Source organism: Notolabrus celidotus, chromosome 6 (genome assembly GCF_009762535.1).
Source record: "Notolabrus celidotus isolate fNotCel1 chromosome 6, fNotCel1.pri, whole genome shotgun sequence".
NCBI lineage: Eukaryota > Metazoa > Chordata > Actinopteri > Labriformes > Labridae > Notolabrus > Notolabrus celidotus.
In genome coordinates, this window is record NC_048277.1 from 29,272,246 (window position 1) to 29,296,121 (window position 23,876).

Consider the following 23,876-nt stretch of genomic DNA (forward strand, 5'->3'; position numbering starts at 1 on the left):
GATATATTTAATCGCATCGAACCTAGTCGTGTTGTATTGTATTGAATCACATAGTATCGTATCATATCATTTTGCATCCTATTGTTTGGTATAGTACTTTATCTTATCATATTGTATTGTATTGTATCGCATCGTAGTGTGTCGCGTCGTGTCATATCATAAAGTGTTTTATCATAATTCTTGAATTTGCTCTGCATTCAGATGTCTTCTTTTGCTTCTGTTTTTTTTCTTCCCCCTGTTTGCACAATTTTTTATGCTTTTTTAATTCTCTGCTTTTTTGTTGTGAAGCACTTTGTAACCATGTTAAGAAAAGTGCTATATAAATAAAGTTTATTATTATTATTATTGTTATTATTATTATTATTATTATTATTATTATTATTATTATTATTATTATTTATTGTATCGTATTATTCACACCCGAAGGAGTTTGGTTACAAAAATGCTACCCAAGGAAGAAATCTAGTCTGGTTTAATGAAGCTACTGTGAAAAAATCGTTTGAAATTATATTCTAAATAAATAACAAATACAATACAAAAAAAACAAAAAAGTAATATTCCAAAAAAAAATATGCCACTTGGTTAAAAAGATCTCAAAACTTGTTCACAAGTCAATATTTACTCCAAAAAATAAATACTTTGACTCCATAAGTGCAGGAAATATTATTTTCACCACACTGTATAAATTATCAGCCAACCTAACTTCTAAGATATCATTCAAGCACTCAAAAGCTTTGGAAATTCAACATCCAATACATATCTTAACAAGTCAGGATTTAAAACTAAATCCAGGTGGTTTCACAGGTGTGTTGAGAATCCAGTCGCCTTGATTCACCAGAGACCTTAACACACTGACACAGGAAAGAGTAAAAAATATTCAACATCCACCTGTCTTTTTTTTGTTTAGCCTAAAACTGAAAGTAGTGAAACAAAGTTCACTGCACAAAAAGTACCCAAAGAGGAGATTTAATATTATTCTCACTATGCCCAGGGGCGACGTATGGGGGAGGATGATCCTAAGGGCCCACGACTGACAGGGAAATGCTGTTAAATACTTTCATCATATGAAGTTTAGAACTCCCTATCACTGCTATTTATCAACCAAAGTAACATCTCAGGAAATGCTTCAGCCATTGCACTGATCTACTGCACATTACAACATACCAGGTGGTTGGATTTAATTGATAGTGTCTGGAAGGAAAATCCCCTTTATTCCATTGTGATATCTTCTTATGCAGCATCCTATTAATCTAATATCATAATAACCCTCATTAATGCATCGTTATCTCCGTTCAGATGTAATCTTCAAACTGCTCTGCTCTGTTTCACTGAGGATTATGAAAGGCCTGTGATCCTCCTGCAGTGAGGAGGACTGTCTCTGCATGTTGCCACCAGAGGGAGTCTTCTCAGTCAAATAATGGCACCCAAAGGAGTTGACTCTGTATTCTCAACATCTGCACAAAATTCACATCTCTCTGACTCAAGCCTAAGTAATGGGAATATTAATGCTTTGTTTATGTTGTTTTGTTCATGCATCGCACTGTAAATCAAAGTGACTGACAGAATCCCACTGACAGATATTTATCATGACGCCAGTTCAGTATTATTAGTCATTATTAGTCATGCAATGGTAATTTTTATCCATGCAGCTGGAAAGCCATTCCTCGTCTGTTTGGCTTTATGGGGCTTACTGTTGTGGTGAAGCACATCACTGGTGGGGCAATGCCCAGTGTTGCAAGCGACAGGAACCAGTCTAGCCCGGGCTGCAGGCCTATAAAAGGCCATTTCACTTGGTTCATTTTAGTTTTCTGTACAACAACTACACGTGTTGAGCTCTGACTTGAAGCCCGTCCCATTCCCTGCAGATCCATGCTGGAGGAGGAGGAGGCGTTGAGCCCCTTTGTTACCTGTATTAGAGCACCTGGCTGCTTAAAGTTAGTAACACGGACTGAGTTTAAGATGCCTTTAGATAATAGAAACTGTGTTACGCAAAAGCTTTGAACAAAACAGGGTTGGCAGGTCACTACAGTGCAACTTTTTCTACCTGCAAGGCGCAGCGAATGGGAATGTTAATTAGGCTCCATCGTGAAAGTAAGGACGAATAGGAGGCACTTCCTCCAAGAACTCATTCACCTTCCAAGTCCGACCCTCTCTCAAGTTTCATTTTGGACTCCTAATACACCTTTCAGCTCGTCATCAGCATCTCACCTGTGCGGCTGGACCATGGATTTCACACGGTCGAAGATTTCAAACGCGTTTCAGCCCCATGTCGCGGAAAACAGGCGCTCTACGTGCATCTGGAAGGGTTAGGAAAGCTGCCAATGTGAACGGAACGCGTGACCACTTTATGTTACAGTGCATGGCCTCTGGACAAAGTGGGAACGATCATGCACAAACCCCTCCGAAAGCGGAGTCTCTACGTGTTGCTGTGTTTTGGCATCATTTACCTCAGGCTTGGGTGAGTTTTCATTACCTGTGTTTACCTGCGTGCACTGTTTACTTCACATGCGCACACCTGGATGTCTTACTTCGATACTTTGGTTATTTAACTCTTTCCAGGAGAACACTTTCAGCCAACTGACCTCAGACATAAGCATGATGTTAAAAAGCAGTTATCAACAGGTGTATTTAAGAAAAAGTGTACTATTTATTACATCCTGAACTCCTGCACCCGGGAACGCGCGGTGCGTAAAAGCAGCAGATCAGCTCTCATGCCAACACACAACATAATCGATTCGTGTTCGCTGACAGAGGACGTTTCAGTTCACCTCAAGAGACTCCTGCTCCTTTGTGGCGCAAGATAATTTGAGCCGCTGTCTGTGCTGCAGATCCAGCTCAGCCCTGCATACCTTCCTTAATAGCGGCAGACTGAGTTGCATTTCCACATTCCATCGCCGCAGACAGAGTTTTTACCTGTTTTGCAATAGCTCACCTTGATGCATACACACAATCAAGGACCTCAGTGTAGTCTGTGGTGCTCTAGAAAGCAGTGCCTCTTACGCATGATCGTTTCAGGAAGGACAAATTCAGACAAACCAAAATCTATGATACTTTTATCATTTTTATAGTTTGTCTTTTGTGCATTCACAAACAGATCATGCACAGATTTTCTCCAGTACAAAAAAAGAATGCAGCTCTAATGTAGATTCTAATCATCCAAAAAACAAATACATAAACTATAATTTAAACTGGTAACAAGCCTAAGAGGCTTAATGTTTAGCAGGTAAACATACAACTATGAAGAAGAGGCAGAGAACTCAATTGTTTTCCTTTGCAATTAAGTTTTAATTACAAATGTTACAAATAATCTTCTATGCAAACTACTTGTGCATCAATGTGACTATTTCTGAATGATGTAGAAATGTATTATCTGAAATATTTAAAGCCTTTCAACAACAAAAAACCATCTACTCTACAAGCTTCTTTTAAAAGTATAGGAACACAAATGAAACTTGAAGCTCTTGAGCTGATTTTATAGTACTTTAAAAAAAAAAAATCCATAAAGCCACAAAGAGCCACAGAAATCAAAGTGTGAGCCCTCCCTCTAAGGACCTCATGTGGAGTGAAGCGTGGAACTGACAGATGCTCATATCACATGACAGCAGCTCCAGTATGGGGGTGAAAGTCACCCAGCTCTTGTGTTTACTGAGCGCGAGCAGTTAGCTTATTCCTCCCATCCTTTGACTGTGCTCTTCATCTTTCATGGTACCCTCTTCATTTACCCAGACTGCAGCCTGCAGGTGTTGAGTGAGGGTCACGATGCTGAGGCGATAAAAGCTTATCCACTCACTCAAGCCCTGCGACAAAAATCTCCCAAAGTATTTGATTTCCCTGCTCACATGCCGGGCAACAAGGAACGATTTTTTTCCACCTTCACCTTTTGGCAATCCCTCCATCAGAGGAGATTATTATCCAGTGTAACATCAGGGTATCGAAATGAATATTTGGGTATTACAGGATGATTGCTGTGAGATTGTATCAGCAGACAGGCAGACAGAGCAGAAACATTATAGACGCCTATAGGAATATTATAGGGCGACCACAGGAAATAATAAGGCCACTGAAACTCATATATGAATACCACAAACATACTTTATGTCTCATAGGAAATATTATAGGGAAACTTGTTTCCAGAGAACATAATATTTTAAAGATCCCAAGATTTTGACAGGATTATCTCCAGGAATAATCATCATAATTATACATTAAGTTTACTCTCAGATTGACACAAGCACAGAGATATTATGAGAGCCCTATCCGTCTCAATATGAAGGCTTTTGTGCGTAAATCTGACACCAACTTGTTGATCCAGAATGACGCATCCTCCCAGAGAAATGTGCTGATTTTTTACACATGGATGGAAGTGTGATGATGGTGTGAGGCTCGAGCAGCCAGCGTCCCTGTTTGTTTATTTTTGGCTGGAGGGATGGTGGTGCAGAGTGGTGGTGGTGGTGGTGGAAGAGGGGCTGGGTGGGTGATAATGAATGAAAACCTCCTGCACGTCCAACGGGGATCAGATCGGTGTCACCCTATTGTCCCACTGTGGCAAAGTGGGCGGATAGCAGTGTCTCTCGCTGCCCAATGGCAGGCACGACTCTCATGAGAGTGGAGAGAGGCACTTTTCTGCCATGCGAAATCCCTAAAACCATCATCATTCCGGCTCGGGAGCCCACAGTACTGTGTAACAGCCTCCGCCGCTCAGAGATGTCAGAGCCAATCTCAGCGCACACACGGCCCTGGGAGCTTGGAGCTGCGTAGAGACGAGGAGACGCACAGCACATCTTCTTCATTTTGTGCGGAAAAGGGACTTAAAACCAGGAATTAAGGAGTTTTTTTCATCCTGTCCGCGCCGTCGATCGTGGCCATTTGCTCAATGTCATCATGATCATCTTCTCGTCGCGCAGTGTACTGCTGTCAGTCTATTACCCGCAGATCTTCCTCATCCTGACGAGTGGCAGCTACCTGTAAGTTTGAGCCAATTAACGGGGTCCTTAATTAACTTCAGAGAGCGCGCGCGCTTATCCTCTGCAGCACAAAGACGCACGGGTTTGGTTTTGGTTCCGTGCAGCTTTCCTTACCGGACAACGAGCTTTAAACCTCTTTTCCTCATCATTAAACACAGGTTATGAGACAGTTTCATCATTTTGACGCTTCCACAGATTAGGCAGAGATGTAAAGTTATGGTTGCTTATCAGAGAGGGAGCAGTCAGAGCGAAAAGAGCGTAAAACTAACGCTTTAAATGTGATTAAATTCTTGGATCATTTTTCTAAAAACTCCTCCATGTCACACAGGCGTAAAACTCCGCATCAGTGGAAATCAAGCCGGGAAATAATCCACGAGGGAGTTAATTCATTAGGTGAAAACCTGAGCTCGGTAATGTGCTGATGAGGATGTCCTAGTGATGGTTTGTATTTAGCGTGTTGCACATTTTTGGTAGAAAATACTGAAGTATCAGCTACAGAGATTCATTTTGGCCACAGAGTGGCAGAGATGTTCAAGACAATCGGATGCTGAGACTCCTGAGAGAAGAATTTAACACTCTAATCTGGGCACTTTTTACGCATGCAAGCACCGTTAACCTGTCAGAGCGTGTGAAAGATCATCTCTGCGCATTACCTCATCCTTGGTTCATTCTTAGTATTTCGATGTTATCATTTGAACCCACATCTTTAAATATCTGCCAGCAACATGCACGTGATTGACGCTCTAATGCGCTGCGGCTTAGAAATCAAACGAGAATTGCTCTTGCAGGAGAACACTGGCTTTCTGAAAGCTTCCAAAATAATTACTCAGCCATGCTGCCTCGCTCCTTCCTCTGCTGCCCGGAGACCCCAAACCTGATGCTGAAATAGATGTGGTTTTTGGTTTTCTGTTAAAAGTGGCCTACACAGCTAAGTATAGTGATGGCGTGCAGATTAAAACATACCATTGTTTGTTTGGATTATTTAAGTATGTTTTCTGTTCAGCATTAACCACAACATACGTTTCATGGAGCACATCTAGATGTGGAAATAATGCAACAACGCCTTAAAGCTAGCAGGACTGATGTTTTGGATGTTAGACTGTAACGTTTGTGGAGCTGTGGGTGGCAAGTGAGCCGTCAGCAAAAGGATCTGACCATGGAGAGACTTTAGGCTATTGCAAAGCTCAAACTCTATTATTAAATCATTTCACACTTAATGCTCCAAAGGCAATAATCTGACCAGCTTCACTCTGTTGTTGATATCACATTGCTCGCTTGTACGAGTGCAGGAGAAGTCTAAAAAAGAATCTTGTTATGAGCATGACATCTCCACTGCTCATCTAAAGTTCTTGTTTTTTGTAAATGTGCGACAAAGAGGAAAATCATATTCAGCGCTTCAATAACTTAATTTCCTGCTCTTGGAAAAAGAGGCGCGTTTATCCACTTGACTAAGTTAAGTTGTGTCTCAGACATTTTTGTGAGTGCATTCCTTGGTGAGAGATGCATGCCTGGGAGCTTAATGGTGTGTCAGTTAGGTTCAAAGTGTTCCATGTGATGGAGTAGGTGGCTGTCAGCACACTATGCTGTAACACACTACGCTCTCTTTTAAGGCCCAAAATACCATGAGATAGAGTCTAGGCTAATTTATATTTTTTAGTGACATTTCCCCCAAATTCTCAAATTCATTTATTTTATCAATGCAACACACAATTATCCTTTATATTCAATTATTCACTAACATTTGAGGACATGTACTCAAGGTGTCTCTGCAAAACGTCATGCCACCTGTTGCTTGGACCCTCCTCCACCTGTCTCACAGCTGTGTTATCACAGAATGGCATCAGAGGCCAATCAAACACTGCACACTTTGCATCATTTTAAACCTCCATTTATTACTGTGATATGTCATTCATGAATCCTACTTGTTTTTCATGCATGAACTTTTAATAATATCTGGAAACTGCAGCATCTATAAGACATTTTGCTACATTTTAAAGTGCTGTTAGATTTTCTGTGCCGTTCTATCTGATCCTCAATCTGTGACTGTGGGTGATGTGCCCCCAAGCTGCAGCCACACACACACACACACACAAACCTACACACATACACGGCACATGCTAAGCAAACAGAATCGCATTTGTGCACTTTGATGATTTCAGGGATTTAAAAGCTTAGCTGTGGAATTCTCTGTTTGCCGTTGTCTAAGGTTTGCGTTGCTCACAGCAGACTGTGTTTCCATTAATAAGCAGGTGGATGACATGAGAAAGTGCCAGGAGAGGAAGCCTGTTTGTTTAACTTGAAAACATCATTGTGCGGGTGTGTTCACTCTAAAGCGTCGCACTGAAACATCAGAGATATAAATAACTCAAATGCATTTTATTGCCTTTGGATCTAAACACACAAACCAGTTTTGCTCCCCTCTTTTTCATGCATTGTGCAAGACTGAATTTGTCTCCAGTTGCACATTACTCGTCTTAATGAGCCTGACCTTTTTGTTGGTACAGACTTCATGTCATTGTTGCCATGAACAACCGCATATACAGCAGAGGGTCACAGAGGGTCAGAGGAGTTCAAGCTTGTTTAACAGCAGAGAGAGCAAAGAGGGTCTCAGAGCAGCAGCAGACCAGAGTGTTTATTGCAGACACTGAATGCACCTGATGCATTCCGGGTCTTCTTTTTCTGTTGTTTCATATTTTGGGAGTTGACTGAGAAGTGATGCACTAAAAGGTTCTCTGTCTCAGTTTATGGTTCTTCAGTCTTTCAAAAATGCATTTGCAGGTTCATGTTTCCTGCAAAAAGAGTCTTATTTCTGCAAGCTTGTGAAGGAGTTTTGAAAGCAGTGCTTCTAATTCACATATGAACAATGGCACTTTTACTGTAGTATGTTCCCCTGACTGCACTGGGAACATCAGGAGAATGTGTGCGGTCCTCCGTCTGCTGACAGATACTGGACTGGCTGACGTTAGGATTTATTTGAACTTGTTTATTTGAAACTGAGATTTGTTCTTCTGTCTTTGAGGAAGTTAAAAGACTCCCTGAAAAAAAGGAGAACATGGTTTTCTGAGAGCCATTTGTAATCAAAGTTCACATCTTTGTTCTTAGTCTGGGGTCTTCTTCGAAAATCACAGCGATGTACATTCCACAGAAATCATTGTTTCAGTTTCTCATCCTCTGTGTCTCTCTCTTCCTTTTCCTCTTTATTCTGCCATCACTTTTCCTCGAACACAAAACTTGCCGTCGTTAGTTTGCCCCGTTTGTGGTGAAGCCTTTGGAGGTCGACGTCATACTTCAAAGCCAGCGCTCATTTCTGGCTCCCCTTCCCTGACATGTTTGAAAAGTATGTATCTACATGGTTTCCAGGCCCTATAAACAGAGTCATGGAGAAACTTAGCGCTTTGTTTAGCTGTGATCTGTTTTGGCTTTCTCTGTGGTTGCAAAGCCATCTTTAACATTTATTTTGATAAAATCACATGGAGTGATCAGATATGATGAAGCCTCCCTGAGAGGAACCGAGGTAGAAGTGTGTCATTGACTCTGCAGCATGTTAATGCCATACAAATTAAAGTGAGCAGTGTTGGAAAACGTGCATATTTTCCATGCAAACCAATCTTAGGATGTGGTTTGAAAAAAGTAGTCCCTCATGACTTTTACAGGCAGCACTTTACACCCTGAATAACTATAAACACAGTTACGCAAATTATACGGAATAATATTTCGTGTGACATTTGGTTACACAGTGAACCCTGCATTTATATCTCAGAATACTGAGCAAGTGTATTTTCTGTGTGAGCGCATGAGTCAGGTCTGACAACTTTAATCAAGTAACACAAAAAACACTTTTCATTCCTCGAACTCACTCAACCAAACCAATGTGCAAAGGATTGTAAGGTGTCATATTAGCACCTTTTTTTTCTCTGGGGTTGTTTTTAGCAGTTTTCCCTATATTCTTTATGTTTGATTTGTCAAATACAATAAAGCAGAATAAATTAATTAGCTGTAATCTCAACATGTATGTGCAATGGGGGTTTACATTATTTAAAGTTGTATTTTTGTCCTTTTTGCCTTTATTGTAAAGGACAGCTGAAGAGAGACAGGAAATATGGAGAGTAGAGAGTGGGGGAAGACATGCAGGAAATGGTCGACTGGCCAGGAATAGAGCCGGCGACCCCTGCAACGAGGACTATAGCCTCTGTATGTGGGGTGCTTAAAAAGCTAGGCCACCAGCGCCCGGGTTTACATTATTTAATAAAGATATGTGTCACTCTTTTTGATGCAAGATAGTAAAAAATGAAAAAATAGAGAAAACAGGAAACTGTTAATACAGCAGAACTCCTACTTTTGAAATCTTAAAGAGTTAGTTTTTTTAAGTAGGGTTGTACGAGGTACTTGTCAGTAATAAGAACATCACAGTCAGCTCAGTCCATTTGTTGAGAAAGCATTGGTGAACCAGAACACAAGCAAGGCTATCAACTGCTGCAGAAGGGTTCAACACTACCACGTACTTCAACTGATTTTAAGAAACTCTGACTCAAACACTAATATTGGTTTATTGGTAAAATCAATATAGAAAATTCTCAGCGATGTACTCTGCCATCAGTTTTTGCACCATTTACGGCCGCTGCACCAACGTATTCCTCTGTACGCTAATCAGCTGTTTGGGTCTGCGGGGTTTGAAAGAGATAAAACTACACTAAATAAGAAAAAGAGTGATGAAAACATTGATAATGACAATTACAGTGAATAACTTGGCCTTATGTGTATTACAAATGTCAACATCAAATGTTGCCACGGTGCTTTCACAGTTTTGTTTACCATTTGCGTAGGTGCAAAACGAAAAGAAGAAATCGGCATGTAGACCTGCTTTCACTGACTCCATTACTCACTTAGTTGACCAGAATGCCAGAAACGTGCAAGAAATTCATGCAACTGGTTGGGAGCAGCTCATTAGGCTATGATCAGCCCTCTTGTCCCCCGGTACACTGCACAGTAAAGAACACGAAATCAGGCTGAAATTCAACCTGACTGCAAAATCAGTCATGCAACTTAAAAATCAAGACAAAATCAGCCTCAGTGTGCACAGCGTATCGCCGGCTTGAAAGAACTTGTTACAAACACAGGTACTGTGTAAAACAGGCTGAACAGCAGAAAGACAGGAACTGGAAGTTCAACGACATCATTACATATTGAAAACTGTGTCAGATTTTCCTCCTGTCTTACAGGCGAAGCATTAAGTGTTAATATTTTTGATTCACCCCTAATCCGTCCAACAGTAAATCTTAAGTGCAGAGCAGCTTTCACTTCAGAACAGAACATGCATCAATCACTGAACTGAATCCTGTTCTGGAAAGTCTCACATAAGTGACTCAGTCTGACCATCCTGCGGAGGATATAAGTCTGTTTGTGTGTTTGTCTGTGTGCAGCCATGCACACCCGTGTGTTGTTTGCATGCATATGTCGATTGATGTGTTTGTCTTTCGTCTGCAGGGCCCTGTCCTCTGTGGTGGCTCTGGGTGCCAATATCATCTGTAACAAGATTCCCGGGCTGGCACCTCGCCAGCGGGCCATCTGCCAGAGCCGCCCAGACGCCATCATTGTTGTGGGCGAAGGCGCTCAGATGGGCATCAATGAGTGTCAATACCAGTTCCGATACGGACGCTGGAACTGTTCGGCGCTGGGAGAGAGGACAGTCTTCGGTCAGGAGCTGCGAGTAGGTCAGTCTGGGTTCTACCACAAATGGGGAGACCACAGTCCGCACTTACGTGTGTTTTTTGCATGTGTTCTGTACGAGTGCACCTGTGTGGCTGAACTGTGAGGGTATCTTTTAAAAGTGATGCCAGTCCTGACTATAATAACTTCTTTTATTAGCACATGTTATGACATATTAGAGGGTTTTTACAAGGATCCAAATCAGGCTTACGTACAGGTGTTTATATGAGGTTAGATGCTTTGAGTTCTAGTAAACATGTTCAATCCAGCACGTCTCTTTGTATATGCAGGTTGTATAGCAGAGCTTTGTGCAAACTCTTAGACCAATGAAGAGCAAACATTCGGCCTCTTTGTGTTACTTAGGTTAAAATAATTCTATTAAATTGAGCTTGATTTAGAAAAAGCTCTAAATAAACTACAGAACTTTAAAAAATGGAAATCATGAGGCCAGAAATATATTTTGATGCACAACCTGTCATTGATTGATATTTAACTTTGGTGCAAATTCTCAGACAAATCAGAGAAAAAAAGTTAACAATACAAAAAAGTCCATAAACATGCAGAAAATTCTGATTTTTGATAAAAAATGTTCCCAGAGAATTCCAAGAAACAAGAAACAGATGTTGAGAATGTGAAAACCCCTCAATAAATAATAACAGGTTTAACACTGTTGAATTTATAGTGTGATGAGTGCAACGAGCACAGCTAATGGATCCAATCACTAACACCCAGAGTCCTGACTCTGAAATCTCTCACAGTCAAACGTGACTTTAGAGTAAACACACATGGCGGATGATGGAATGGTGTCCAAGCCAGACATTGCTAGCTTCTTAGCGACCTGGTGTACGTATAGTGTGTAGCGATTTCTGTTGAACTCCTCTTCTCGTCTGGTCCATTGCGGTATGTTTAACAGGACACACTGAGCTGTTGTCACAAATCAACAAATTGGTCCTCCGTCTCTGACATCCCTCTAACTTCATGCTTCACGTTTACTTTTGTTGCTGTGGCTGGGTTTGTTGTACTTCCTTCTTCAGACAGCTTGCTTCCTGATTGCCTATTGTTCCAAACAGCGTGATTGTTCAATGAGTGTATTCTTTGGGGTTCTCCCACACAACAGGAAATCAGATGGTAAATATTGAACTTGTTTAATATGTATGATGTCAAATCAGTGCTGCCCTGATCGTCGTCATCAGGCCTTTGTTAACTATTGTCAGGAACAAGGAACTGAGCCCAAAATCTGCTGTTTCCCTGTTTGAATCTCAGGCTGAATAAAATGTGTGTAAAGTGATGCTCAGGATTGTACATTACTAGCTGTAGCTTTAAAATGGCATCTTGGATTAGATAGGGTCTTGACACTTCGGACGTTTTTGTACATGAAGGTCATATATTTTTTAAAGGGAATGGCAAGGTTCATGAGGTGAAAAACTAAAACACTGTTGTTGATTAAGAACATTAATACCGTCAGTAATAGATCTGGACTAGCGTGTGTGTTCTGTCCCAGTCGATCTTTAAATGTAATTGAAGCCAGAAAATGTGGATTCTGTGTGTTTGTGCGATGCAAAACAGAGGATGTTTTTGGTTGTCGTTGGGTTATAATGATGAAGTTGACAATGATAATACCAGTGAATTTCCTAGCGAAGAGGGAACAGCGGTTACGTAACGCGTGTTTGGAGCCATGCTATTGTCTTAGTTTTCAGTAACAGCACAAGGAGGGGTTTAAAGATGTGGTACCAGCACCCGGCCCTCTGAGCCCCATGAAATACGGCTCTTCACAAGCCAAACCCAAGCTGCACACATCACACAGTCAAAACTCAAACCAGCAACAGTCCCTTTGACTCTCTATTGTAGAACTATTTTTGTTGGCATTGATCAAGAGAACTTCATATACTGCTGAGTCCAGCCTGTCTTAGTTGTACTCTTTTCTATCAATATTGTTGTGTTTCTCCAGAATGTTCTGGTTCCTGCTGATAAATGTTCTGCAGTGAGCCCATTAGCATTATTGGTTAATGGAAAAGCATAATGGTGTCACTGCAGAAAATGATGTAAACCAAAATAAGGGACGCATATGTTGTTAATAGGGCGACATTGGTTGTGTCCATGGCTGGCTGTCTCCTCTGTGTGAGCACATACATGCAGAAAAGCAGACAAACATTTACATTTACGATGCTTTTGTTCAACAGACTTGGCATCCCACAAACCTCATTTGCATCGCTTTTGTTTTACGGGGACTTTTATGTATTTCCTTTCATTTAGAAGATGCTTTGTTGCCATTACGTTGCGGTCAGGCTGTGCATTTAATCCAGTGGCTCTGTTAACAATCACCCCTCTTAAGGAGTAGCCGAATTAGCTCCAGCTCCCTCTCCACAAGCTTTTTTCTCTTTGTTGTGAATGTGGCGCTTTCTTTTTGTAATGGAGCTCAAGTTGTTTTTCTCAAAATTCAGCATGCTCTTTACTTCTTTTCTTTCCAGTCTGCTCCTCTATGCCCTTCTGAATGACACAGAGATTAAGAGATGAAATTGTTCATCAAAAGCATCTGTGTGTCTGTTCTATTTTTGAAAACCTGATGCTAATGGTTATACATATTATACCGTCTACTCAAAATACACAGCAGAATGAATCAAACAGCAAGTACAAAGAACTCTACTGGAGGTTTGCAAGCTCATCTTTGTCCATTTAATGTACATGCAAAGTGATTTAGGCCTTACCAATATCTGTGAACCTCCTTGTGTTTGGTTTCCATAGTGGATCTGTTCTAATGAACGCTTACTGTGCCCACACTGAGCACATGACTGCTGGTGACCAGTTCTGGTTAGAGAACGATGACTATATGGCATGCCTTGATTGTCCAATAATGATGGGACTTGGTGGCCCTCTCGTAAAGTATTCCAATGATGACGTCTTCCTTCCTTCCTTCCTCAAAACTTGATTTTGCTCATTTCCCATGACGAGTATCACAAGACATCATTGATTTGGGTTTTTTGATGTATAAAGAAAATAATCAGCGAATAATGACTTCCCTTTTTTTTGCTCTAAATCTTATATTTGCTCCATGTGATCATGACCACAAATCTGCCAATCGTTTGCCATATTTAAATCACACAAGAGGGTATGGTGGAGTACAGAGCAAGCTAAATTTGCACCATATGCAGATGCATATGAAGCTCGTCCTTGTAACTTTTTAAGCCTCATCGCTCTTGTCATTTCTAACCTTTAATCTCGTCCTTGATTGGTTTGTAAAATCTACAAGAATGATCAAATTCCTGCATTAAAAATTCATGCATGGACATCAGTTACTTCCTGCCTTCTTCAAGTCAATAGATTTATTTCTCCGGGAGAAAATGTCGCATCATCTGTGACTTTTGACAGCGCTGGCATGTTTTGTGGAACTCTGGCTGCACACAGCGGTTCTTTGTCTGCTTACTTGGTAAACTGTCTAAACAGAAACTTGTGCACTGGTTTTGTGATTGCACTGAGCTTCATGGAAATACAAAACGGTTGTTTCAGAGTCCCCCCCAAAAAAACTGCGAGTACAATACAAGTTCTTTCTATCAATTAATTCACTGGCGAGGGATGGTTTGAACCAGGAACACACCCTTTCAGATATATGTATCAGGGTCATAAATGTGTTATTGATAAACTGTGGTTTAAAACAAGCCAACTGTTCAAAGATGAACGATAAATTCACTCGCAGGCTGGAACAAGGAGTTGCACAGAAAATAAAGTTGTACTGTTGAATTGAAGTGAACTGAGAAACCTTCTCACCACTACGCACATGCTCGTTCTGGACTGGAAATCTGGACACTTTCAGCAAACTGATAAATCTCCTTTGAGCTGCATTTCATCTCAAATGGATAACTCATTTAACGATTGATTACGACTTTGGAGGAAGAGCACACAGATGTAGAAACTTCAAAGTTACTTCAAAGTTACAAGTAAGCTTGTTTTTATAACTAGTTCAAATGTGAAAATCTGTGAGATGGAACAAATGTCTTTATTTTTGGTGTTGTAGCCATCATCAGTACGGATAATATTGGTGCTGGAGCAATAAACAAATACTATTAATGCTCTTGTGCATTTCATTTGGGAAGGGGAAAGCACCTGAAATGTTGACTATAATCATTTACCATGACATGTCTACATGTAGACAGTTACAGTATGGGTGTTAAATGGTTAAAACAGGGACTTCTTTGAAACTGGTGACTGCTTGTGCTGGACTTGTCTGGTGATGTGCTCTGTTTATTTTATTCCGGGTCTGTTCCCAGCATCTCAAAGGGACCTGTCATAAACTGGTTACACTGTTAACTGTCAGTTGTCTCTCAAATGGAGGGTTGTGGGTTCAAGCTCAGGTCCTACTGTCCATATGCCAGTGTGTCAAGACGCCCCACCTCCAGTGTGTGAATGGGATGTATGAATATTGTGTGAATGGGTGATTGAGACATGTAATGTAAAATGCTTTTAAGACTCGAGAAAGTGCTATATGAAGGCAGCCCATTAGATACCAGCCTTCTTGTAGCAGCATTTGCACTTCCACTTCCTTCAGCCGTGACCTTTGAGTCTGTTTTAAATGCCCTGCATGCTTCATATTTGCGTATGACCACCATTGTCTTTGACAAAGATGATGTCAGACTGTGACAGCCTTTAGTCATACTTCTCACTCAAAGCTTCCCAAATTCCAGTTATTACCTGGCTTATCACAAGTCTGTGTTAAATACTTGATTCTGATTAGTGTAAAACCAAGTGGCAACCTCTGGTCTAAGTACTGAAAACCACATACACACCAATTCAAAAAAGACGATCTTTACAGCAGAAATAAACATGTTTACAGCCTTGTAGAAAAAACGAGTGTACTCTGGATACTTAATTTCTCGATCGGCACACACTAAATGGGGGGCAATTTTTTTTCTAAGGCGGCAATTTCAAAGATATTGAGATTACGAGGTTCCAATGAGAGGCACAGCTGATTTGATTGGCAGGCAGGAACACTGTAGCTGTTGGCTGGGAGGCTCAAAGCCCGCCTCTTTACGTCACAATCGCTCAACAGCAGCAATATGGCTGCCACCGACGATTGGCCTTAAAACATCGCTTCAGAAACAGATGGGTGACGTCACGGATACTACATCCATATTTTATACAGTCTATGTGTAAAACCCATAACCATGGTCATTAGTTCTGAACAGCAAAAGCGTCACCAGGGAAAACCTGATTGAACTTCATAGCACATGCATAGAAGGACCTATGGCACATTTCACTGTCTGCTAACACTGGCAATATTTTTCTGCTCAGGCTGGTGTTGAGAGCTGCAAAATAATGACAGTCGCCATGTGTGCACAGATGTGAGAACAGCCTGAAGAGCTGGACTCAACCATCTCTGATAGAGACAAGAGGAGCAACAACCTGTTCTGCAATTCAGACAACAACCTTCAGGGTGAGACAAGACTCTTCCAATTCACTTCAGAGTCTTCCTCACCCTGTGAGGATTCCAATTCGCATAACCACTGGTTCACTATTGGTCGTCCCTTGCATAATGCTTGCACATGTGTGATTGTCTTTTGCATTTGAGGTCAATAGGATCAAGATCTTTACTGCTGGTGCTGTAGGTTGGGAGCTGACAGTGCTCATTCATTAAAGCAGTGTCTCACTAGTTCATCATGGGAAACCACAGACACCACAGCTACTGCAGAACTCCCTCCGTCAGTCAGACACTGTGGAAAAGTGGGCGATTTATCGTTTTCTCTTAACACCTTATTGTCAGAGTGCCATCAGCTTGAACACAACATTCACAGTTGTGATAGTTTTCCAGAGTCTCATGATTGAAGATGTTTTCTGACCATGTCTGCGTGTATTATGGAATTCTTTAGCATGGCATATGAAATCATGGAATACACCCCTTCAACCAAATGTTCCAATCCCTTCTCCCAATCTGCAAATTCCCACATCATCATAATCAAGTAGTGGGGAGAAGCTATTCCCGTTCCGCTCCCATTTAAGTTTTCTATTCAAATCCCCCAAATTATGAACACTAAACCTTTCCCCCTTGCTCTGTGATCCAGTCTTACTTTTGGACTGCAGGGAGGAGATGTCGGCATTTTTTCAAGAACTAAAGATCAGCCAACCACAAGTCTAATGCATTCTCTCTGTGCTGCCTGAGCTTGGAGGCAGCCTCTCTGTTCTGGAGCTGCTCCATGGTATTACATTTGCTTTCCAAGAGAGCACACATTAATAGCTGGGTTATTGAGCATTACCAAGCCTGAGATATCTTCATTCAGGAGGAGTGATTTTGTTTCACAGGCTGGACATCTCATATTTAATTTAGACTTCTACTGTGAACAGAAAATGTCTTCAGTTCAGACGATGGCTTCTGCTGGCACTGTCATCGCTGTTTGACACTCTGTTGAACAGAAGACCCGAGGAAGGATGGATTGATGGAAAAATTAAAATACCCCCATTTTTGTTTTAGCTGTATCCCTCAACAGTTTCTCTGTTTCGCAAAGAGTGTTGGCTCGCTTGTTACGCTCTAACTGACAAATTGGAGAACAACGCCATAAAATCGCAGTGAGATTTGAAACTGGCAATTTAAGCGTGTCTCTGTTTCCTTTGCAAAAGCAGATTTAGCAGTCCTCCCCCTTTGCCCTGCTCTGGTGTTGGCATGCCTTGGTACCTCCAGCCTGTAAAAATGTGGAATGAATTATCCCGTGCTAACAGAAACGGGTGTTATTGAGTGGCTTGTTGCAGTCTATTAAGAAGTAATAATAAAATTAGAGACAGATCCATCAGTGAGGCAGGAGGGAAGCAGGGGGTTGCATCGTAGTAATCGCGGTCAATGCTCCAATCCTAATACATGGCCTAATTCTGTTAAGACTCATCTCATGCCTCCGACTTTAAGTGTTTTCACCCACTCATGCGTTGAGAGCCTTATGTGGCTCCTAATCTTAAATTATAGGATGACATATTCCCGTCCCATATATTCTGTTATTGCCCAACTGTACTAAATACTTGATTCTGATTGGTCTAAATCCCTAGTACAACAGTGATTCATTCTCAACAACAAAGGGACAACCAGATCACACACGTCTTATCAAATTAATCCTCAAAAATGGGTTCCAACACATTTCCTCTCTGCCTGTTGACACTGTGGCAAAAACGTTAGTTTCCTAGCACAGATGTGAGAGCAGCCTGAGGAGCTCCAGGGCTCAACCGTGTCTGACAGGGATAAGTGGAGAAACATCCTGCAAGATCCAGCAGAGCTGATGAGAGCATCTCTATGTTGCAAATTGGCTTCAAGTAACTTAAAAGACAAGCAGTAGAGTTTAAAGAGACCTACAACCAATCAGAGCAATGCAACATGTGACAGTTCAGTTCTGCAGAGCTAGTTGTCAAATTAAGATGTTACTAAATCCTGTCGGCAGTACAGCAAATACAACTTTCTTACAAATGAACGCTGTAAGTGCTGTTTATTTTGGTTTTTTAACCCTCCTGTTATGTTGCGGGTCAAATTGACCCATTTTAAAGTTAAAAAATCTAAAATAAAATGTTCAAAGTATTTTTTCACTATGAAACTTCTTTTGCTTGGCTGAATTAGCGTGAACAACACATACAATTAAAATAATCATCTCACACATTTGCAACCCCTCCTGCATGTTTATATTACACAGATACTGTTCGTGGGTCAATTTGACCTGGCAGTCAAAGTAGAGGCTAAAAGGGGCCAAAAATGTCAAATACTAAATGTTTTGCAACTGTGTTACATATTTCACCCCAATCACTTTCCAATGTACATAAAAAAGTTTGAACAGGAATTTAAAAAAAGAAAAGAGTAAATTATCCTCATTAAACTATGATCTGTAAGAATTAAAGAACACCAATGCACTAAATATTGATTTAAATTGTAAGTAATTGAGGTAATAATGAGATTTTAAAAATGTAAATTGGGATTTTTTTGGGTTCTGAAACTTGAATCATTAAATATGCCCCGGGTCAAGTTGACCCAGGAACATTATTGCTGTCCCAAAGAAACAAACATAACAGGAGGGTTAATTAAAAATACATCACACAGTCAGTTTAAAACTGTGAATCTTGTAGAACCCGCCCCATTTCTAAATAAAGGACTATGATTGATCCGGTAGATCTGAGATTGGTGGGAAATCGTTTAGAATCACAGCAGTTCCAGATCCACCATCCAGTGTAAATACATATGAGCTGGCTGATGGGTCTGGCGACACTAGGCTAGTCATCTTTTAGTTGGCGCAAAATTTTCAACAACTCTACTGAGAAAAACATTAAATATTAAAACTTCTGACTTGAATCAGTCTCAATGATAGGAGCCTTAGAGTTCTGCCTGCTGATGTGGAACCCTTATTTAAAAGTATTGTATAATTTTCATTTTAGCTGTGAAGCGCACATAACAATGTCTGGTTATCTTTCCCCTTAAGTGTGCCAAAATAAAAGCAACACCAGGAAAATGTCATACATGCTCTCATTTTTTTGACAACTGTAACCCCCTCCTCTTCTGCAGAAACCAAAAAACACTCTCCCTTCCAAAAGGTTCAGAGTTCAGCTTTAACTGATTTTAACTATGGATGTCACATAACCCCAATCTTGGCATCTCTACTCTGGCTTTGTGTTAGACTCAGGATTAATTTCAAAATGGAGATGATCACTTTAAAAGCAGGTCTTGCCTTCTGGAGTATGACAAATGCTTCTTTTTCAAAGTACTTCATAAACGCTTTATTTTTCAAAATGCCTTATATTTAAATGAAGCATTTGAAAGATTTATCATGAGTACAATCCGACATTCCTTTGCCTAACCACCTGTGATATTGATGCCCCTCTCCAAAAAGGCCTGCTTATGAGCACCTCACAGCTCTGTTCAGATTGCGCTGCACTTGATGTTGGCGATTAGGAGCTTGAAAATGGACACCTTTCATCGGCTACACTCAGCATCAAAGGCCCAACACTGGCCCCCTTGTCATGAAACAGCCTGCTCTGGTTACTTTCTGTTTGACTTTCCAGTCAGTTTGTCACCGTCCTGATTCATGCTTTCATCTGAAAGAGGTTTCTTGTTGTGCTGGCAGTGAAATATTACAAAAGTTCAATCATGCTGCCTCTGGCTCATTGCACAAGAATACATGCAACACTTGAGCAGGTAAGCCTTTTGCTGCAGAAGGAATAAAGCTGTGTATTGTTTTAGGACAAAGGATTGAATTTGTCTTTTGTTTGAAGATGATCAGATCGACATGCTTAGGTAGAATCTAAGCAAGACGTTGTTTTGTTCATGTTAAACTGACACAAAAAATCTCTTTAGGAAAAGAAGCAGGATAATGTCTGTACTGCTCTGTGACCTATATCAAACCTGTCTCCATTTTGCCTTCTCTTCAGTTTTCTCCCTTTTTTTAACCTAAGATAGGCACTGAGTGATGGCCTCAAGCTGTGCATGGTTCACGACAAACTTTTAGGATGAGAGAAGGATAACAGGATGGGGAAGTGGGATGAGATGTCTGAACTGTCGGCCAGTTTTCCCTCCCAAGCTCTTCAAAAACAGCAGCATGGTCAGTCGCTCAGTTTGGAAAATATAAAGCCTGTAGCATCCTTTCTGGATGAGCACTCCAGCCAATTTTCTGCTTTGGGTGGCGGTCAGGGTGATTGATAGGAACAGCAGTGTGTCCAGAGGGGTGGTCATGGGTGACCCTCTTTCAAATCTGATTGGCTACCCTTGGTGCCGCCCCAAAATCCTGGAAGTTTGTTGTCTTAGCTTTTAAAGTTCAAAGCTTTTGAACAAATATGCCGACTGTATGATATTTTAATGTCAGACTCTCACGGTGGCTATCTTTTTCTGACATCACACTCAGGGTGTAAAACTCAAATATTGTTATCATGTATTAAAACTGTGTTCCAGGTTGCAAATCGCATAAACCTTGATAATCTGACACTCTGTGGTCATTACTTTGCTCCCTGGTTGATAAGCAGCAACAAAGACAAGATGGTGACAATCAGAAGAGAAATTGGGCCATGATTTAATTTTAAAAATCATAACAGACAGCCAGTAAGCTAACATTAGCATTCAACCATTTTCAATTATATTTAAAAATCATAAGTATGAAAAAAGTTTGACAAAGCAAAATGATTATTTTATGGATGACCGATAAGAATGACCCTGAGCATGACATCACAAGAAGATGGCCACCAGGGAAATAGTGTCTATGGGGGAGAAAGGGTGAATAAAATGCTATTCATTCATGTGTGAGAGCAAAAATACTTCATAACACCCCAGGAAAAACCTCAGTTGGGCGACCCCAGCCCAAAAAGGAGTCAAAAAAAGTCTGGACACACTCTGCTGGATAGACAGACACATACTTGATAGGGAGCTGGAAATGCTGGACTCCTTGGAGCTAAGCTCCCTCACAGAGGAGGGTGAAGGTCACTACAGACAGATATAACACAGTGGTGTAGTTCTTGTGTCTACAGTTGGAACATTGTGCTAGAGTAAGTTCAGAAGGGATTAAGTTGATACAACTTTTCAGAGTTTTATTTATTTTCTATGCAGCTTTTTTCAGGTTGATTTGTTAAGGATAGAAGGTTTTGGAGCCTTTCAGTATTTTGATTCCTGTGTTGCAGATAAATGATGCACTGGTGTGGTCTTGTGCAGTTGTTGAGTATTGTTGTGGTCACTATTGTTAGTTTTACTCTACATTGTTACATCAGAAAAATTTGTGATGGACTTCATCTTTTTTTTTGGATGTCAATCAAATATCCCTGAGCAGTTACCTTATTGAAGGCTACATACCATTTCCCCTCTTGTAAACTGTACGCGTCTCATCGGAGGATCACAAAATACTTGCAGATTATAAATGCACTGGCTGAGCTCCCGTCCCTTCTCGGAATCAGTTGATGGTCATTTGTGGTGAAATCATATCCCCACAGAATGCGAGTACAACATCACAGTCCAACCTAAGGCTAATAATGAACGGACAAGAAAATCTATTCAAATGACCATGTGGTTACATCTGAGCTTTGTTTCCTCATTTTGACAATCGTAACGTAAATGCAAGATGAAATATTAATTTCGACCAGCTGAACTTTTTCAACCGACTCCTTTTAAATCATGCGGTGATGCTGCCCCCCCCCCCAAAAAAAGACGTTTAAGTTAAATATCAACTACAGGATAAACATTCTTTCCTCGGAAACAAATATGTCAGCTGTGCTATGTAACTGGAGCCACCTACATTCTCAAGACAATGACTTTTTAACCTTCGAAAAGAAATAAGTCAACAAAATATTTAAAGGCAATCATCATTACGGAGATTCACAGCCAGATTCTTGATGTAAAAACTGTATTAACCTCTTTGACATATGAGCTTAGTCAGTTATTTATGAGTGTTTATGCTTAATAAAGAAAGACAAAAAGTAATTTTTCAAACTGAGGTTTTACAAGAACACACAGTTGGATAAATTGGATACTTTGACACTGGTGAACTCCCCAAAAATACCATCAATCATCTCACTGCCGCCAAGATTTTCCCCTTTGTGGGATTAATTTCTTGATGGTCGTAACTCTACAGGCAAATTGGGGTTATCGACTAACATAAGTAATGATTCACTATATTCTGTTAACCCAACAAATTTGTTTTAACCATTATCTCTGTAAAAAACTTAAACATGTCTCATTGTTGTGCAGAGCTACCGGCAAAACTGCAGATTCAATCCCAGTACTTGATACCATTTGGATAACAGCCTGGAAATGATGCATGCTTTGTGTTATGGTGGAACGACGGTGGATAAAAGGCCTGTTTTACAGCCCATCACCATGTGGGTAGCTGTAATCCCTCTCTGCCCTCCTCTGTGTGTGTCCAGAGAAAACAGAACAGTCGTGTGTGTGTGTGTATGTGTGTGTGTGTGTGTGTGTGTTGGATCTTTCCTCTAACTTTATCTGATAGGGGATTCTGATGTGTTGTTGTTCTACAGTGTGTGGGCTGTGGTCATCACGGCTCGGTAAAGGTCATCTCTTACTCCTTTTCTCCCAATGTTTCGCCTCACTTCCCCTGCCCACAACATGTGTCGGTATCTAGGGTGGGGCCTCCCGTCCTACGCAACAGTGCTATCATCGCTGGGCCCTCTTCGCTTGTTCATTCATCAGCTCTGCCTCTGTCTCAGACTGTGTGGGTGTGGCGGGAGCTGGGCCGGGGTCCCTGTCCTCTACTTTCTCTCGCTCCGTTCTCTCCAGCCTGTTTGACACATGAATTTCTCACAATTTGGTTAATGGACTTGGACTTTCAAGACCATTTTAGGACATTTAGGTCCTGACTTTTATTCCGGAAGTGATGCTCTCACATGTCCTACATGGCGGGATATTTTATTACCAAATGTGAACTCAAAAGTTGAAATCCTCTGTTGGTTTAGAAGAGGATGGTGCCTAGGTAGCGTTTACAGGAGACAGAGGAGTCAAGCCTCGGGTCCACAGGATGTGTGGCAATATGTTCCCATTCTAGTCAATGCTTTAGGGTCCACAGGGCGCGCAGCGGGGCGTCTCAGCTCTGTCTCGGGAGCATGCCCCCGCTCCGCCAGAGATACGGTTCGAGTCTACCTTCAACGGAGCACGCACCAAGCACGCGTCAATATGCACAGAAAAGAACGACCTGGACAGGAAGCCAGGCATGAGGATCGCATGCAACATTCGGCAATCTCAAAATAAAACATCATACACGGACTCCGGACCGTTTAAAGATCGTATAGATCAGAAATACTCATTGATTATGGATGTAAGCTACAAACAGCAACATATCAGTGATCCAGGTCGACTACAACAGGACTTTAAGATGATAACTGTGTTAGAAGGTAACAGGAGAACAAAGTAGAGCAGTTCTGCAGCATACTCAGTGACGATTAAAGCACAAAAGTAATGGAATACTGTCCAAATGAGCAGAAATTCAACCACAGAAAGACTCTGTGACCTGTTGTTTGTATGTGATTCTCTCTATGCTGGACCCAGCTGATCCTGCCTGCTCTGAGCTGGCACTACGCTCCCAACACGCGTCCTGTGGACCAGGGCGCGAGCCTTCAGACGGAGCAAAGCCGTGTCGCAGCCGTAACGCAGGGCACACGCATCCTATGGACTCTCCAGGGTAACAAGCTGGCTGTAAAAGCCCCGGAAGCCACACAAGCTGATATAGGCTTCAAGACTCTGCTTCAGAAACCAATAGATGACCATGTCCG

At 41.2% G+C, this 23,876-nt stretch overlaps 1 protein-coding gene across 1 annotated transcript in view; it reads left to right on the plus strand.

Annotated features, from left to right (window-relative positions):
* Positions 1-2,163: 2,163 nt before the first annotated feature.
* Positions 2,164-23,876, plus strand: part of wnt7bb (wingless-type MMTV integration site family, member 7Bb) — a 37,990-nt gene continuing 16,277 nt past the window's right edge. Inside the window, exons 1-2 of the mRNA XM_034684695.1 lie at positions 2,164-2,458; positions 10,449-10,675. Coding sequence (XP_034540586.1) covers positions 2,388-2,458; positions 10,449-10,675 — 298 coding nt within the window. The 5' untranslated portion in view covers positions 2,164-2,387. The remainder of the gene's footprint in view (positions 2,459-10,448; positions 10,676-23,876) is intronic.